The 19,310-nt window shown below is 45.2% G+C and overlaps 2 protein-coding genes across 7 annotated transcripts in view; both read right to left on the bottom strand.

Annotated features, from left to right (window-relative positions):
• The window catches only part of IPO9 (importin 9), a 50,738-nt gene extending 46,213 nt beyond the window's left edge, over window positions 1-4,525 (bottom strand). For all 3 annotated transcript variants that reach the window (XM_084853740.1, XM_084853741.1, XM_084853739.1), the window contains exon 1: window positions 4,220-4,525. Coding sequence is in view for 1 of the 3 variants with exons in the window: in XM_084853739.1 (XP_084709865.1) it covers window positions 4,220-4,373 (154 nt within the window). In the remaining 2 variants the exon portion in view is untranslated. The remainder of the gene's footprint in view (window positions 1-4,219) is intronic.
• Window positions 4,526-14,026: 9,501 nt separating this feature from the next.
• Window positions 14,027-19,310, bottom strand: part of KDM5B (lysine demethylase 5B) — a 90,186-nt gene continuing 84,902 nt past the window's right edge. For all 4 annotated transcript variants that reach the window (XM_084853734.1, XM_084853735.1, XM_084853736.1 and 1 more), the window contains 4 exons: window positions 17,367-17,478; window positions 17,011-17,165; window positions 16,061-16,375; window positions 14,027-14,968 (listed from right to left, as the gene is read on the bottom strand). In XM_084853734.1, coding sequence (XP_084709860.1) covers window positions 14,831-14,968; window positions 16,061-16,375; window positions 17,011-17,165; window positions 17,367-17,478 — 720 coding nt within the window. In that variant the 3' untranslated portion in view covers window positions 14,027-14,830. The remainder of the gene's footprint in view (window positions 14,969-16,060; window positions 16,376-17,010; window positions 17,166-17,366; window positions 17,479-19,310) is intronic.

The raw sequence follows: 19,310 nt of genomic DNA, 5'->3' as shown, positions 1-19,310 counted from the left end.
ATCAAGAGATTTCAATGGAACATACAGAAGGAAATGGTTTCTAAGCTATGTTGGGATTAGGCTGTTTAAGGCATTTACCAGTCAGCTAGCATCTTCTGCCCTGAAGATAAATGGGAGCCACACCCTACAGCAGGGCTGCAGAACTTCCAGCTTGCAGAGCACCCCAATCCGGCCTGCAGAGCTTCTTGTGGTTCCTCCAGGGGGCAGAGCTTAGGCTCCAAGCCCTGACCCCTGGAAGAATCCCCTTGGAGGGCAGCTTCAGCTGTCATCTCCAGTCTCAGACTGGAGATAACAGTGGTGATGTGGGGCAGTGGGACTTGCTCAAGCTGGGAAGAGTCCAGCATGGCTGAGTCTAGCCACACCACATCCCCACTGTTACTGCTGATCTGAGATAACAGCGGGGGGATGCAGGGCAGTGAGTCGAGTCCTGCAGGCCCACATCAGATTGTGAATGTGGGCCATCGGGATTTGGCAGTACATCAGCAGCAGAAACCCCACTGTTATCTCCAGTATCAGACTGGAGTCCTGCTAGCTTATTAGATTGTCTCAGATCAGAGACAACAGCAGGGTTGCCGGGTGGCCTGACTTGGGCTGTGCCAGGAAACGTGGCCCCTCTCCCCAGCATGGGTTGAGTACCACTGTGTGGCATACAGTGTCCAAGGAGCCGCACAAAGCCAGGGACTCCACCTGCATTGGGAGGGGCCACTACTCCTCCCGACAGTGACTGCATCCGTTTCTTGTGCCAGAAGTAGGCATGGAATGTCATGCCTCCTTCCAGCAGGGAGGGGGGGGAAGGGGGATGGTGTCAGGGGACAGAGTTTCAGGGTGGGGTCAGATAGCCCCCCACCAGGCTTAGTGTGGGACCGATGTGACATCACAATGTGGGGCCATGCACCCTGATGTCATCCATTCTGCGGTAGGCCTGGCGGGGGACAATCTGGACCCACCCCAAAACTGCTCTGCATCCCTATCCTATAACACTGGAATTATCTGCCCATAGCTAAGCACTTGTTAGGAATGGGGCTGTCACATGCTGTCCCAACTGAAGCTTCTGAACTGTCTTTGTGAGTAAGCCCATGTAGAATGCCTCACGGTAACCTAATCTCAAGGCTATAACTCAAAGCTGTGAACAATGTTCAGAAAATATCAGTCACAGCTTTCCCACCAGTTGGAGCTTGTGAAGAGGGACCCTGGCTGTGATCTGGGCTTTCAGGAACAGCCAAAGGTCTAGAAATGCCCTAGTTTTCAAATCTGAGTGAATGGGAAGGCTGAAACTATGTATAATGGCTATCCCCATCCACACTGCAAGGCCAGCCAGCTTAGGATCATAGCTATTATAACACAATTTAGAGTTCTTGTGATAAGGAATAACTACTTGAGCAACTGCTGGCACAAACTAGTGCCAATTTCAGCATAATGCAATTCTGCAGGTTCATCCAGAAAATACAAAATATTTAATATGCAATTCATTTTAAAAAATCACCTATTCGGAAAGAGCAGGATAAAAATGTGATTGTTGTGAGTGAGAGATGTAAAGGTTAGACAGATTGCAGTGCCCAATGGTGGCTCTTGCCCACTATGACATCATACGATTACTTCACGTATGCTGCTAAAAGTGGAAGTGTGACACGTTCTCAAGCTCCTCATACTCCAGGCTACCACTCCTAAAATGAGCAAATCTCATTTGTGCTGTAATAGGAGCACTGGCTTCAGATCTTCTAAGCAGCTATCAGCTCCATATAATTTCCAGAGGCTGCCGAATTAGTTTATTGCAGAAAAAACAACCAGGAGTCTTATGGTCCACAAAAGCTTATGCCAGAATAAATGTGTTAGTCTTTAAGGTGCCATAAGTCTCTTCGTTGTTTCAGCTCTACGTAAGTTTGCCCTGTAGCTAGAACCATACTACAACAAGCCCTAGAAACTTGGGGATTTGTCAGTAATAAGTTAGGGACTTGATGATCTGTCCTTCTGAACGTGTGTGTGTGTGGGCACAATTCTATGCATGTTTAGACAAAAAAAAGTCCTACAGCTCCCAGCATTCCCTAGCCAGGGGAGTTGTATGACTGTTTTTCTGTCTAAACATGCATAGGATTGCACCTTAATTTTCCCTTAATACGGCATTCCTTAAAGATATAGTTAAGCAAAGAAATGTGCTAGTATGCAGTATAGGTATAGATGAAACAGTGTAAGTTACAAAGAAAACATAAAATGCACTTCTTATCTTAGATTCTAAATCTAAGACATTCCTATGTTAAGAACCAGGTGTCATCCTAGGATATACCTTCCATTGAGTTCTCAAGTCCTTCTCAGGAGACCATGGAGTTCCTTTGTTCTCTTCAAATAACTATGGACATTTTGAAATGGTTATCTTTGCCCCTCTAGGTAAGATTAACTTTTCTGCCCACCAATCCCTAAACAAAATCTACCTTTGTACTCTACTCAACTAAGTTGTGTTACAGACAGAAGTTCATCAAATGAGATGAACCATCTTGGGAGAGGCATTAAAGCTCCACCTTCCTTCATGGTATGTTTGCAGCATGATGACCCAGCAGCAGTTCTGTCTGATTATACCACACGATGTTGCAACTTTAGGAACTTTCTACTCCCTCATTAAGTCATTAATGATACGGGGGGGGGGGGGAGATCTACATTTCTCAAAGACTGATTTATCATTTCAATTTGTTAATGAAAAAACCTTTCAAATATTGTAACAGAATCTTCCTTGTTTACATTATTTGATAAGTGATATTTGATATTTCTTCCATTTTAGAATTTCAGCTGGAGGAATTCATTCCCATAGCATAACCAATACATTCATAATTACTAGCCATGCTGAGACAGAACTTTTGTTTCCACATATAGTGAAAAGCTAATGAAACTCATTATAACTAACCATAGCTAGGTCAGTTTCAACAAGACAGAACTATGACTTCCAAATCACTCTACATTAAACAAAATGATGTTGTTATGCTTATGGCACTGCTATGGCACTCGCACAATCCCAACTCTATGAAGTTTACAGAAGACTTCTAGACAGCCTAATTTGGAAATTAAAGAGTACAGTTCCTGTGCTTCCAATCTCTGCAGTCCAGGCATGCAGCCCCTACTGATCTCCACCAGTCCACATGGCAGACCATGATCATGTGGAGCTATCATGGGCTGGGCAACTTACACAGCTAACCACCACAATGAGCATAACAATTATCCAAAGGAGGAGTGGGAGGGAGAAAAAAAAAAATCCATCCCTCTCCCTTTGGTACTATAGCATACAAAGCTACCATTTGCACTAACCTTAAGAGGAGGAGGAATGCTTCTTTTCAGAAACATATTAGTATTAAGTTTTAAGATCAACACCTTTTTATTTCATTCAACTGTACTTACTAAAACCCACCTTTAACTCATATTTTTCATATATTTTATGTTACAAGTTTAAGAAAATACAACTCAACCGTATGCAACCCTCCAGGCCAGTCAGATGTGAATTAACTATAAGGGTATCACTACCTCCCTCAATTCAATGGTGCCCCTAACTTTCTAAGGGTGCAACCCTATGCATGTTTAGACAGAAAAAAGTCCTATGACTCCCAGCATTCCCCAGAAAACATGGCTGGCTCAGGAATGCTGGGAGTTATAGGACTTTTTTCTGTCTAAACATGCACATGATTGCACCCTAAAAATGTAGCCTGGAAACTCTTTTGGCTGTTTACTTAGGAAAGTCACCAGGTCACGGAAGTGGAGCATCCTCTGTCCCCAATATTCACCGCAGCTCAAGTCACAGGCAAATGAGAGACTGCTTGTCCCGCACCTCTTGAGAGAAAAGAAATACGACCTGGAAAGAGAGCCTGGTATCTCCGACAGTGTGGAAGAGGAGTGACTGACCCCGCTTCCTAACGTGAATGCGGGACCGGGGGCAACAAAGGCAGGAGGCGAACTCTCCCCGCTCCCATCTGCTCTCTTAAAGAACCACTAGACCACTTCCACCCCAAGAGGAACTGAACCTTCCCTCAACCTCACTGAGGGCAACATCCTCCCCGAGTTGAAAAACGAGACGCAGCTCCATCCTGGCTTTCTCTCTGTCCACCGCACTGCACAAGTCCGGACTGACTGGAGAGACTCGAAGCTCAGGAGGCCAGAGCCCACAGAAGGGGAGGCGGGAGAGGCAAAAGATTCCCCCCACCTCTCCCAGGGTCCAGGCGGGCAGCAGCACCCACGCACTCACCCTCGGTCACCTCCAGCACCTTCACCTGCTCCTCAGCGGCGGCGCGCACCCCCTGCACCGGGCACAGAATCCCGTTCAGGGTCTCCACCAGCGCCTCCTTCAGCCCCTGAGCCACGGGCCCGGGCCCCCCGCCGGCCGCCGCCGCTCCCGACATCCCGCTGTGTCCTCCAGGCAGCGCCGCGCTGGGCGGGAGGAGGGGGGCGGACGGAGGAAGCTCCACGGGAGAGCGCGCCAGAGGGAACAGGGAGAAAAAGGCGGCACCAGGCGGGCCGAGGGCCGCGGCTGCCGCTGCCGCCACCGCGCGCCAAACACGCACGCGACGACGTGCTCGCTCATAGAGAGCGGCACCTGCGAGAATCACGCTAGCGGCATTTCTCGAAGAGCGCCCCCTGTAGCCCATGCGGAACTTTGCGGGTAAGCATGACGGGGAAACAGGCCGCCTGCGCCCGACCGGGGAAAAAGGTTTTACGGCGGTTGCCCTCTTCCGGGGCAGTTTACACAGGCGTACTCCACGGGCGGATGTAGAGTATCGCCGCCCGGCAAAATCTTGGTGTCGCCGACCGTCAAAATCTTGCAAAGGCAAGTCGCTTGTAAACTGGTAGTCCGATCCTGTGCATGTTTGCAACACCACCGATTGCAGCGGACGCTATTCGTAAGGAAATGCGTGCGTGTAGGATTCCAGCCCCAACCGTAACGTTTTGCATGCCGCGTCCCGGCCAGGAGTCGCCTGTTGTGCAAGCTTCCATTTATGGGAGGCGCTGGTGACAAAAACATCCCTTGATTTTATATGGACAGGCTCACCTGGTCATTTTGGGGACAGTGAGATGTGAATTGACTGCGGGTTGTGACTCGGAAGTATATTTTTACTCAGATAGCCCCACTTGATATCTGGTTAGCAACTTTTGAAATAGAGCATTTTGGTCCCTGCGTGAGGTCCAGCGTTATTTTCATTACACGAGACTGGAATGCTAAGGTGGGTAGTCAAACGACACCTGGAATTACAGGCAAGCATGGCCTGGGAGAACAAAATGAAGCAGGACATAGGCTGATAGAATTTTGCCAAGACAACTCACTGTGCATAACGAACACTTTCTTCCAACAACCTAAGAGACGACTTTATACATGGACTTCACCAGATGGTCGACACCGAAATCAGATTGACTACATCCTTTGTAGCCAAAGGTGGCAGACATCTATGCAGTCGGTAAAAACAAGACCTGGAGCTGATTGTAGTTCAGATCACGAACTTCTTATTGCACAATTTAGAATCAGACTAAAGAGAATAGGGAAGACCCACAGATCAGTTAGATATGAGCTCACGAATATTCCTCATGAATATGCAGTGGAGGTGAAGAATAGATTTAAGGGTCTAGATTTAGTAGATATGGTCCCGGAAGAACTATGGACAGAAGTTCGCAACATTGTTCAGGAGGCGGCAACAAAAAACGTCCCAAAGAAAAAGAAAACCAAGAAGGCAAGATGGCTGTCTGCTGAGACACTGGAAGCAGCCCAAGAAAGAAGGAAAGCAAAAGGCAACAGTGATAGGGGGAGATATGCCCAATTATTTTTAAACAAGCAATGTGCAGAAGTGGAAGAAGATAATAGAATAGGAAGGACAAGAGACCTCTTCCAGAAAATTAGAAACATCGGAGGTAAATTCCAGGCAAAAATGGGTATGATCAAAAACAAAGATGGCAAGGACCTAACAGAAGCAGAAGAGATCAAGAAAAGGTGGCAAGAATACATGGAAGATCTGTATAGGAAGGATAATAATATCGGGGATAGATTTGACGGTGTGGTTAGTGAGCTAGAGCCAGACATCCTGAAGAGTGAAGTTGATTGGGCCTTAAGAGGCATTGCTAATAACAAGGCAGCAGGAGATGACGGTATCCCAGCTGAACTGTTTAAAATCTTGCAAGATGATGCTGTCAAGGTGATGCATGCCATATGCCAGCAAATTTGGAAAACACAAGAATGGCCAACAGATTGGAAAAGATCAACTTATATCCCCATACCAAAAAAGGGAAGCACCAAAGAATGTTCAAACTATCGAATGGTGGCACTTATTTCACATGCCAGTAAGGTAATGCTCAAGATCTTGCAAGGTAGACTCCAGCAATTCATGGAACGAGAATTGCCAGATGTACAAACTGGGTTTAGAAAAGGCAGAGGAACTAGAGACCAAATTGCCAATATCTGCTGGATAATGGAGAAAGCCAGGGAGTTTCAGAAAAACATCTATTTCTGTTTTATGGACTATTCTAAAGCCTTTGACTGTGTGGATCATAACAAATTGTGTCAAGTTCTTGGTGGTATGGGGATACCAAGTCATCTTGTCTGCCTCCTGAGGAATCTATATAACGACCAAGTAGCAACGGTAAGAACAGACCACGGAACAACAGAGTGGTTTAAGATTGGGAAAGGAGCACGGCAGGGTTCTATGCTCTCACCCTACCTATTCAACCTGTATGCAGAACACATCATGCGACGTGCTGGGCTTGATGAAGCCAAGGCTGGAGTTAAAATTGCTGGAAGAAACATTAACAATCTCAGATATGCAGATGATACCACTTCGATGGCTGAAAGCGAGGAGGAGCTGAGGAACCTCATGATGAAGGTGAAAGAAGAAAGTGCAAAAGCTGGGTTGCAGTTAAACCTCAAAAAAACCAAGATTATGGCAACCAGCTTTATTGATAACTGGCAGATAGAGGGAGAAAACGTGGGGGCAGTGACAGACTTTGTCTTTCTAGGCGCAAAGATTACTGTAGATGCTGACTGCAGCCAGGAAATCAGAAGACGTTTACTTCTTGGGAGGAGAGCAATGACAAATCTTGATAAAACAGTGAAGAGCAGAGACATCACACTGACAACAAAGGTCCACATAGTGAAAGCAATGGTATTCCCTGGAGTAACCTATGGCTGCGAGAGCTGGACCATAAGGAAAGCTGAGCAGAGGAAAATAGATGCTTTTGAACTGTGGTGCTGGAGGAAAATTCTGAGAGTGCCTTGGACTGCCAGAAGATCAAACCAGTTCATACTCCAGGAAATAAAGCCAGACTTGAGAGAATGATCTTAAAGGCAAAAGTGAAGTACTTTGGCCACATAATGAGAAGACAGGATACCCTGGAGAAGATGCTGATGCTAGGGAAAGTTGAAGGCAAAAGGAAGAGGGGCTGACCAAGGGCAAGATGGATGGATGATATTCTGGAGGTGACGGACTCGACCTTGGGGGAGCTGGGGGTGGCGACAGCCGACAGGAAGCTCTGGCGTGGGCTGGTCCATGAAGTCAAGAAGAGTCGGAAGCGACTGACCGAATAAACAACAAAGTGGTTGAACCCGTTATTGTTGAGAAAATCCAGGGGCAGAACCTAGTACAAAAGTTGTCTATTCACGTACATCAGGGATGGCCCACAGAGGTTCCTTATCTGGTCTCAGGAGCTTGGGCTCACTCCATGAAAACATAAGCTGGAAGAGGAGCCAAAGAGAGGAATCTCATTGTTATTTCCAGTCTGTGATCAGAGATAAGGGAATTGCAAGTGGGAGGGAGCAGCATACTAATTCAGTAAATGTAATGCTGCTTGCTACTCTAAAATTTCCCAACATTTTTCTTATTGCTGATTCTGGATGTTGTAAGCAGATCAGGAAGGGCAGCAGATTGCATCCTTTCTTCCATTGACCAGAGGGCCAGCCTCATTTCTTTGGCTGTGGCTGGCTGAAGCTGCTGCTGCTTGCCCACTGCAGCATTTGTCTCAATAGGAAAGCATGGCAGGGTTCTCTGGCGCACCCACTGGTCCCAATGCCTCAGTCTGAGGAAGGACCCCTTAGAGCAAAGTATTGGCCAGACACTCCAGACAGCTGTGCTGGGTGCTTTCCCACTGTGGCCAATGGTGCACCAGTAACACAGGCGTTGTCCATAGCCGCCTCTCCCAAAATGCCTCACTAAGGAAGGACCCCTCAGAGCAAGGTATTGATGGGCAAGATTGCCCAAACTGCAGCAAAAAAGGGGGGGATGGAGATGGATCCTTCTGCCTCAGCTGGCATTAACATTTTGTGCCACCCCTGGCTGTAACAATCAGTGCTGGCACAAACTCTCCCACCATCTGAGGCAGGAAAACACATGTGCTGCTGTCAGCCCCCTCATCCTCATCTGTCTCTCTTCCCTCCCTACCATCCTATCTACTGCGTTGTCATTGCCATCACCATCTTCTCTGCAGAGCGGTTGAGCTCTTAAGAGTGGCACGTAGGGCTGTGCACTGCCTCTGTACAAAGCCTGTATAATGAGGCGAAGCAGGCTGATTCAGAGGTGCCTTGTTGTGATACAAAGTGGATCAGACCAGTACCAAGGTGTCCTGAAGCAAGCCGGCTTCTCCACGAAGCGCCTCATATATTCAGAACTCTTCTTATGCCTTCTGAGCAGCTCAGGGAGGCTGTCTCGAAAATGTATGAACTTCTGAAAGATCACACAGAAGGGCAGGAGGAGGAGGGGGAAGGTGAGAGGACACGGAGGCCCCACATGTATCAATTTGAGAGAGATCCGGCCACCCGGAGAGGCGGGGGAGGAGTGAGTGAGCTTTGCTGGGAGTCAGCCTCCGTTTGCTCATTGTGTGAGAGGTGGTGTTACTGGAGAGGAGTGGGCTGTCTGAACGTTATTTGGCTAGAGCAGTGGTCTCCAAAATGGGGTGCACCCACCCCAGGGGGGGGCGCAAGACGATCCATTGGGGTGCGTGAGCTGCCTGATAATTGAGCAGCCTCACACCGCCGTGATTAGCTGCCATTGTGTGCAGCGATCGTGGCAGCGGTGGCAGGATGGGACAGGAGCTGAGAGGGAAGCTCCATAGCATTTTTCTCTCCACTCCAGTCCTATCCTGCCTCTGCTGCAGCCACTGGGAGCAACTACTTGAGTCTCTGCCAGGCATGACAGAGGAAGCCTTAACCCTTCCCACTCTCCTTTGGCAGAATGAAGCCAAGAAGAAAGCATGTGCTATGGGGACTGGGTAAAACGAGGATCCATAAAATCAAAAAGGAATTCTCATGATTTCATATGATTTTTAAAGGGGAGACCCACAAAACCACCATCCAGTCACAGAGCACATCCACCTCCGTGGACTGAACCAGAAAAATCATGGATCTGCCACTCGCGGGCATAGCCACAGTGCAAAAACAGGGGAGAATGGCTCCCCGCATTACCCTGAACAAGATAGCTGCTAGTGTGGGTTCAGAGGGCCTAGGGGCTGGCGGCAGTAGCCTGTCCTCATTGCAAGCTGCAGCCACTGGCCTGACTCAAGCCTTCACGGGCTCCTCGCAAGCAAGAAACCCGTGAAGGCTTGAGCAGAGGCAGGAGTTGGCCTCCAACCTGCTCCCTCCCCTCCTTCTAAGGAAGGGAGAGAGAGCAGTTGGAGGGCAACTCCTACCCTGGTGCCTGTTGGTGGGCTGTGACGGGCAGCGATTTTCCCAGCAGCACCTTCCCCAGCAGCAGTGGCTCCCCGCCCCCCCCCCCGAACAAGGGCCCAAGTAAGGAGCAGGGGGGTTGGGCAGCATGTTGGGGGAAGGGGAAGCAGGATTCAGATGTCCGAATCCAACTTCAGCTTTGTAGGCTGAGGCGGGTCAGGGCCCACCCCAAATCAGCCCGAGCCAAATCGGGCCTGCCTCGGAAGCCCCGAAGCGGCTTCGGAGTCAGATCGGTGGGTCCATGCCCAGACCTAGTGGCACGGCTCTTCAGAGAGGCTATGAGACTCAAATGCTTGGCTCTGAGGGGGTCCCTCCTTATAGCCAGGTATTGTGGGAGAGTGACCCTGGAGATTGCCTGTACTGCAGGTAATCTCCAGGGACATGTCTCTTCCTGTAATGCCTGACTCTTAAGAAAGGACCCCTTAGAGGCAGGCATGAGTGTGTGGCCACCTTTCTAAAGAGTCATGCCCACTGCTTTTCTGGCTGACGCAGCTCTTCAGAGACCTCAGTTGCCTGCTGGCTCACTCTGAGAGGATCCACAGACTGGGCAGCGACAACGGGATGGAGGGAGTAGGAGACATGGCAGTGGCAGCAGTGGTGACTGCAAAGGGAGGGAGCATGGCAGTGGCAGGTCCTCCTGACAAAGGCGGGGGGGCAGAGAGCATGCAGTTCACCACTCCTCCCACCCTTCCACCAGAGGCAGGGGCCAGCCTTGCTAAGAGAGGACCGGCCTTGGTAAGAATGCTATTCTTAGTGATTGTACTACTGTTGTGCCTTTGCTCATTCTCCTAAGGCCTTGGCTACAAAATCTCCTGCCAATATGGGTAAGCCTGCTCTCCAATTACATTTGTGCCCACTGTATGAAATTAACGAAGCAGGAAATATCTATACATTTGGAGAATGTCTGATCTGCATCTCCCCAAAGGTGAGGCTGCTAAGACTGCAGCTGTGAATATGCTCAGGGACAGAGCAAGTTGCTGTCTTTGAAGAAGTTTCCTCAGGAGCTCAGTCCCGGGAACAGCATCAAGGGGGGATTTGAAAAGATTAGACCATGCTGTACAGCTTATTCAGGAGTAAACACCTTTACTTCACTACTGTTCTTTGTGTAGAAGCAGACACAAATGCATAAATATGAGTTGGGCAAGCCCTTTGAAATCTCCTCCTCCTTCAGGAACTCAGCAGCGGGCTATGACAACAAGAAATGATACAGCTATTGCTTGTCTGATGGCAAAAGAGTGGGCAGGTAGCCTGTGGGACAGGGTTGCAACTTGGCATCATTTTGCTGCCTGGACTTCAAAAAGTGGCGTTGCCAGTACAGAGGGACAACATAGCTCAAAGCCAGATAGGGCGGGGCTGCTTTCTCAGGCCAGCTGGAAGACCTCGCATATACAGCACTGGAAAGAGGACTAAAATGGAACATCTTGAGCCCTAGAGAAGCCTTTCCTAACCTGATGCCCTCCAGATGCTTTGGACTACAACTTTCATCAGGCTCAGACAGCATCACCAAGTCAGGGATGATTGGAGTTGTAGTCCAAAACATCTAGCAGGCACCAGAATGGGAAAGGCTACGCTAGAGGTTCACCACAACTCGCTTCCCTTATAGGAAAGGAAACAGGGAGGATTTGAAACACTGTTAACACAAAGAGAAGGCTGGAGCAACAGGAACTGACCTGTTGCAGAAGGAATATTTCCTGGACAATGAGGTAAAGACAAAAATATATACTTACCATACCTACCAGTCTGTTATCTTGTTGCACGTCATAGGCATCCAGGTGGGTTACCCAAATTGTGCTAGCATGAAAAGTGATGAATAGCAGCAATGCCTCACCATTTCAACATTGCACCTGAATTGCTGCCTTGAAACAAGTGTACCAAGTTCTTTAACATTTGAGATTTCCCTTCAATCTAGTCACTACACTGTAGAATGAAAGGATGTAGCAATTTCCAAATCCCTGCCTGAGTGGTGGAAATGTGGCTGGATGAAGAAAAACAGGATAAAAATCAGTATAAATGCCCCCTTCTCCAGCAGCAACACATTCTCCCTTGCAGCAGTTATTTTTCCAACCCCAGTCCCCTCGTTACATGAGGATGAGATGGAGTGCCAAAAAGACTTGCAGGGACTATTACAATAAGCTTAAAGTGCAGTCGTGGAATGCTTTTAATTATCATGCAACACCATGAGCAAAATGCGTATTTTCTACAAATCCAGCATACACTATACCCCATTGTTTCTACTGCAGATGGTTGCATCAGACCATGGGCAGGGGCTGAATAGATACAATAGTCATATAGGGTTCTTCCTCTTGAGCTAGCACATTTTCTGAGGGAAAGTAGCTTGTTAGGCTGTAGCCAGAATGAAATATACTAGTTTGGATATGATGAGCAGGAAGTGGTGAGATCTGTAGCATGTGGGTGATGACTGCATGACAAGTATTGAACCTATAAACATCCTTGATGAACATGGATGCATTATTTCTGGCCTTTTTACTTGTACTAAACCAATTTTATTGTCACTATTTTAAGACAAAGTTCCCTAACTCACTTTGTTGTGTAACAACTTTAAGAAGAGAACATGCTTGAGAGAATGCTGATTTCTACAGACCAGCAGTAATTCCTTCCAGATTCTATCATGATAATGTTCTCCATATGCTAACCTCACTTTTCTACAGATAACCAAGGAGACCACTGTGTAAATCCAGCCTCAAGCTGTGCATCTTTAGTGGACATAGAATAAAGTAAGGTTTAAGCTTTTGTTTTTCTTTCCATAACGCAGTACTTCTGAAGCTGAGGGGCACTGGGGTAAGCAAGTACCTGGCAAAATGAAATTATGTTACATTGGCTATCCTTTCTCCCACCTCTTCTTCTTACTGATACAATAAGTTCTCTCTGCCCTCCCCACCAAAAGTACAGCTCAAGGCAAAGAATTTCCTTGCCGTAAAAATCATGCTTGTCTCTTATAGGAAGGAGCTGGCAGCACTGGCGAAAGGAAAGGTAACGTGGATTGAGATGAGATGCTTATTGGTCTGAAGCGACAGGGTACATCAGATAGGATTTTCAAAAGGTTGAACTGCTTTAAAGATATGGTAACCACTAGCCTAATATCAAATGCTGTATTCTAAGTACATATTCGTGGTTGTGTTATCTCAAGGTATATAGAGTTTGTGGAAGGAGCACATCTGTAGGCCATGCTAGATGCAACACCATTCACACAATTAGCAATTGCACAAATGACTTTTAAAAAGTAAACTGCAGGCGGGGGGGCGATCTGGATCAGGACCCTGATGTGGAGAATGGGGGTCTTTAACCTTTGCTTCTGCTGTGGTCCCAATCTAGATTAGGCCCCCTGCACCTGCTGTTATTTGAATTGGAAAAAATGCTCCTGTTGGAACAAATGTTCCAAGGTTCCTGCACTTGGAAAGTGTGCCTCAGATGTCTTGGAAGTGGCAAGTATCTCCCCACCTCTTACCTCAGAGGAAAACAGATCAGAGCAACTAGTAGGATAGCATCCTCCCCACCCACTCACCCCTGGGTCAAGGGCTCCAGACTGTTTGCTTGTACCTGGATTGGAGGACAACACAATCTGGTTGTGAAAACTGTCCACTAATAAGGAAATAAAATGCGGATAAACTTATTCCATGAGGCAGTAAGACAAAAACAGACGCCATTCCAATACACCTGATAGAACAAATAGGTGATCTTGAGCTCTACAATGTTGCAAAAGAATTAACATAACCAGGAACAACCTCGCAGTTGAAATTAGGAAGCTGCCTTATTTGGGGTTGGTTCACACAATCACTCCAGCCCACTGTGGCTTATTTAAGCCATGGTGGGTTGTGGCGTGTGCCATTTTGAATATTCAGCCCCTAGCAGTGGGGTTTGCCGTGTTGTCTGAACCCGAATGGCAGGGCTTGTTGAAGGTGGAAAGCATGTGCTCTGCCATGGAGCCTCCCCAGCACTCTTATGTTGCAAGTGTTTGGTCATCATATGGTTGTTTAGGAAGGTCTTCTGCTGAAAATTTTGAATAGAAGTTAAAGCTATTTCTCTCTCTCTGCATTCACTTTGGTTTAATGAGTTGCTCTTTTGATTTTTGGAATTTTGTTTTTTATGATATTAGTATTTTCTGATGGTTGCTTAATGCATTTTGGGTATTTGGTTTTATTGTATGTTAAAAAAAAGTTAATAGCCCACAAAAATTTGTGCTAACCCACTTGCCCACACATTTATGGCATAAACCACCACCACCAAATTTGTGAAGTTTCCTACTTGCCATAGGTAACCAGGAAGAGGGTTTTCTTTTTTTACGAGGCAGAGTTAGTCTCTCTAGTTTTAGAGAAATTAATCTAAAAATGCAATGACATGGATGCTTTAAAAATGTAATGTGGGAAAACATGCGCCATAAAACTGATCAGGGTAAGAAATGGTTGCAATTCAACCTCTCTAAAGACATCACTATTTAATTTTGTAACATAACCAAGGGTTTATTCCACAATATAAACTGCAACATTTGATACAAGCTACCAAAAAAGAAGAAAAAGCCAAAATACAGCTGTGGCCATTACTTTACAGAGCTTTCCTGTCTCCTACATCACTAGTCCATCAGTGACACTAGAACCTAAACATTTGCTTTCTGTACATTCACCAATGCTAAAAGCACCAACACGCTGTCAGAATTATAATTCCAGTCACTGAAACCAGACACAGAAGTTATTGCTCAGATAAATAAACCTAGTCTAAAAAAAAAATCAAAGGTGGGGGGGGGAGAATCTAAAGTTTTCAAAAACATTCAAGAGAGTAAACAGGGATTTCTTCAAAAAGAGGAATTATGGGGATTCTTAGTGCAGTGTTTTGCACCTAAACAGAGTTGATTAAGTGTGCTGGTAAATTCGAAAGAGGTAATTAAATGCTATACATGAAAAGGTGCATGTTTGATGCCTTCCAAATTGGCGAGAACCCCTGGCTAAACAGTCAGCATTTCAAACCTCAATAACCACAAACAGCTTAAAGGATAAAAATACAAAAGTGTCAAATTGTTTTAAGTTCTGAAAAATGATCCCATGAGGATAGAAGTAGCACCATTTGCAACTTGGCTCTAAAACCAGCCAGTGGCTTTATGGAGAAAAATCTCAACTTCTCTTGTAGAGTCCTGAATGCTCATCAGGCATTCTACTTTCGATATGGAGAGTCTTTTCCAGTACAGCTTGCACAAATGTAATCTTCTTTTTCTGCCATCTCTGGAGAAACACCCACACACACTTGATGGAACCACTGGTTGCAGCAGCCATCACACTGGACCCAGTCCACCTAGACACAAAAAGCAGACAAGTCTTCAGAGGACTACAGATAACATATCACTTTTATATTTGATCCTTGGCAAATTTTGTACAGCTGTACGTCCAGCTATCTAACAGTACTGCATCCAGTTCCAGGTACCACACTTAAAGATGAATGTAAACAAATTGGAATGGGTTCAGAGGAGGGCAACAAGAATGATCAGCAGTATGGAAAACAAAGTCATATGATTTCTGGAGGGGTAGCCATGTTAGTCCATTGCATCAAAAACAATAAAGTCTTATGGTGTCTTAAAGACTAACATTTATTATGGCATAAGCTTCTGCAGACTAGAGTCCACTGTATTAGATACATGAAGTGCAATCCTCAGTTGTCAGTGTATATATACATAGGTATAAAGGCAAAAGAAGGGGACGGCAGAGGATGAGATGGCTAGATAGCATCACCAATGCAATGAATATGGACTTGAGCACACTCCGGGAGAGAGCGCAGGACAGGAAGGCCTGGTGTGCTATGGTCCATGGGGTCACGAAGAGTCGGACACGACTGAGGAAAAAATGTAGAAGTTGGAGTTAAACAGCAACAGAATGCAAAAAGTACAGCCTGTGACAAGGTTGAAGGAACTGGGTATCATAAAATCATAGAATAGAATCATAGAATAGTAGGGTTGGAAGGGGCCTACAAGGCCATCGAGTCCAACCCCCTGCTCAATGCAGGAATCCAAGTCAGAGCATCCCTGACAAATGGCTGTCCAGCCTCGTCTTGAAGGCCTCCAGTGTGGGAGAGCCCACCACCTCCCCAGGTAATTGGTTCCATTGTCGTATTGCTCTTACAGTCAGGACGTTTTTCCTGATATCTTTAGCCTGGAGAAGATTGGGGCGGGGGGGATGATTTGTTCCCTGCTGCCACAGGGGGCAGGACAAGTTTTAATGGGGTTAAGAGTGAGAGGATGGACAGTCATCTTTTGGAGATGCTTTAGCTCTGGATTTCTTGTATCGAGCAGAAGACTAGAACTGAGGGCCTACAAGGCCTCCTCCAACTCTGTATCATGTATTTCTTATCTTACAATTCCTACATCATCTACAGATTTTCCCCTCAACTTACCTCATCACCTTCAGGCTGCAGGCAGTTGACAGCTGGACAAATGGCGTCCTCATCTTCAGACTCTTCCTGTTCAGAAAAAGACATATCTGAAAGAAGCAACTGGCTTTCACCAGAGCGCTGAATGTCAAACAGCCTCTCTCTTTCCAGCTTGCTAGTACTCAGCTCCTTCAAATGAGTCAATTTCAGTTTTTTCTTTTTGGGAGTTATTTTCCTGACTCTTGTTCTCATCTCACTGCAGAATTCTCCTCTCTCAAAGCGTCTCTTCAGTTTCTTTTCCATAGAGCAAATGCCATCTCTCTTCCCTCGGCAATCATTCTACAAAAAACATACATTAAAATAAGTCCATTAAGTACTGTGTAACTAGTTCTTATAATTCAAACTGTTATGCAGTGACTGTCCATGCATTGAATGAGAAGCACATCTATAGCATAATACTTCAACTTTGGACAATTATGGAAGTAATGTGTGCATTATATATTGTTTGTGCAACTTTGGAGTTGCCTAGTAAAAAAAAATACATTTCTTCCTTTTTAAAGTGCTCATAAATGAGATTTGATTAAAAATAATTCCTCACAATGTATTAGGAAAATTTGTCTGATGCAATGGAATTCTTACAAACATTCTACCTGTACAAGCAGTTCAGGGACAGAAGTGTGTTATCGGTGAAAAGAGGTGCAGAGAAGCAATTGGGGTGGATTTCTGGTGTGCCTTCTGCTTTTTTTGCATCATATCTTTGTGGTTGGTAATGTTAAGGAAAAAGTAAAAAAATATATTCTGGAGAATGTCTGAACCTATTCATGCCTGCTCTTGGGTGAGAAGAAGATACAATTTAGCCTAAAGCAACTGAAACAAACTTTTCCTCGCAAAAAAATAACTTGTATTGTCATAAAACTGACTATGTTCAAGCAAACTCTCCCTTCCTGAGGGGAACCGCAGTCCCAAATATTTACCTTTTCACTTGCTGGTCCTACTGATGACTTCTGCTCTGTTTTTGAAACAGGGCTCTGCTTTGTGAATAAAATCTCATACAGCTCTTGTATTTCAGGTAGTGAGACTTGTAGCAACTGGGCTTCCATCATCAGTTCATTCAGCTCTTTACTTATGGCTACAATGACAAACACAAGAATTTTTAATCCTCCAGTGTGACAGTTACATAGCTTTAAAGTGTCTCTTTCCAAAGCACATGCCAAACAAAGGAAAATTGCGTTACAAGCTCCCTGCCTATATGAGCCTACACAAAGGGAAGCTCTTAATTTTATGTTTAGGATTGCACACTCATCAACACTAGTAAGTAAAGCATCCTTACCATGAAGGGGGATACAGTTTTGTCCTGTAGAAAAAGGAGAGTGTAAATGTATGGGTCTGTTATTCCAGTCATGAGGCAGAGAGAAAGATGTAGCACCAATTGTCTGTGAAACCTATTTAAAGAGATGCAATTAACATGCTGTGAATTTGAATAATCATGGTATTAAAATGCAATTTTAATTAACTATTCATTAAAATGGCCTACCTCACATCTTAGTTTTAGAAAGTTCTGTTATGTAACTCATTTTTTACGAAGATGAATGCATACAAATTCTAAAAGGGAACTGGGTGTTTTTCATGTAAGTGGACAGATCAGCAGGAACAAGCTTGAGAGGAAAGCCAGGAGAGTACAAACTGATCAGCTTAATCTCTGTCCCAGGTAATTTGAGAGAGAGCATTATAAAAGCTAGAATTATTAAACATATAGAACAAGTCATTCTAAGAATAATCAACATGGGCGATTCAGAAGTAATCCTGACTCAAACTTGTAAATTTTTTTTAATGAGTAGAGAGAGGTTAATTGGTACATATTTATTTATTTATTAACATATTTTCCAATCGCCTTTCTAACCTATCTCGGGTCCCTGGAAAAACTCCTGAGTAAACCTAGCAGTCATGGAATAACTTTTGGACTGATAACTTGTGAAAGAATAGGAAGCAGAAGGCAAGAATAAACAATTTCCATAATAAAGTGATGTAAGTAAGGATTGATATTTTAATTTATGCACAAATCATCTGGACTGTAAATTGTAAATGTAAATTATTAGGTAGCTAAGTTTGCAGATGATACCAAGTTACTCAGTATGGTGAAATCCAAGCAGGCAGAATCTGAAGAGGTCCAAAAGGAACTCATCAAACTCGATGAATGGACAACAAAGAGGCAAATGAGATTCAAATTAAATAAGGGTAAGTAATATACAATGGGGCAAAAAGTCCCAACCACAGTTTCACTGATGGGGACTTCTCTCGCTGTGACTTGGGAAAACAACCTTGGGGTTATAAGGGGACAACTAATTCAAAGATGTCAACAGTGTACAGCAGCAGTGAAAAAAAGCAAATTCCATGTTAGGACAGACCTATCTCAAAAAAGTATCACAGACTTGGAGCAGGTACAGAAAAGGGCAACCAACATTAACACAGCTGGATTTAATCTTCCCTAATAAGCTAAACTGTTGAGGCTTTTTAATTTAGAAAAAAGATAACTAAAAGGGAACATGGGAGGTTTATAATATATATGATATGGAGCAGGGATGGGCAACTTGAGGCCCTCCAGATGTTTTGGCCTACAACTTCCATCAGCCCTAGCCAGCATAGCCAATAGTGAGGGAACATGGGAGTTGTGGGCCAAAACATCTGGAGGGCTACAAGTTGCCTACCCTGTGGAAAGACTGGATAGCAAAAATTGTTTTACTATCTTTCATTAACACTAGAGCTTGCAGTCACTTGGTGAAATTGATTGGCAGTTGTTTTAGTACAGACAAAACAAAGTGCTACTTCATATAATGCACAATTACTTTTATAGAATTCACTGCTACGAGATATGGTGATAGCCCCTAGCTTAGATAGCTTTAAAAGGAGACTAGGCAATTAGGGGAGGAGAAGTCAATCAGTGACTACTAATCATGATAGCTAAAAAGAACCTCCATGTTCAGAGGCACCTGCTAATGAATACCAGTTGCTGGAATTGCAACACTGGGGAACAGCTTTGCCTTTACACCCTGATTGTAGATTTCCCAAAGGCATCTGGTTACCACTGTGAGGGAGGACCTGAATTAGATGGATGACAAAACTCCCCACTCTAGATATTCCAGCTGCTATGTTTCCTCTCTAGAGGTTTGGTTATGACAGGGCTTCTAGATATACTTCCACCCAGGAAGTATGGCCCAAGAGATTCCCTTGAGCAGAAAACAATGAACGATCCCAGGGCAGTCAAACATCATGTAAG

The sequence above is a fragment of the Heloderma suspectum genome, chromosome 4 (genome assembly GCF_057233095.1).
Source record: "Heloderma suspectum isolate Gila_16-S chromosome 4, 16-S_ref, whole genome shotgun sequence".
Classification (NCBI taxonomy): Eukaryota; Metazoa; Chordata; class Lepidosauria; order Squamata; family Helodermatidae; genus Heloderma; species Heloderma suspectum.
This window is presented reverse-complemented; position numbering and strand designations above follow the sequence as displayed.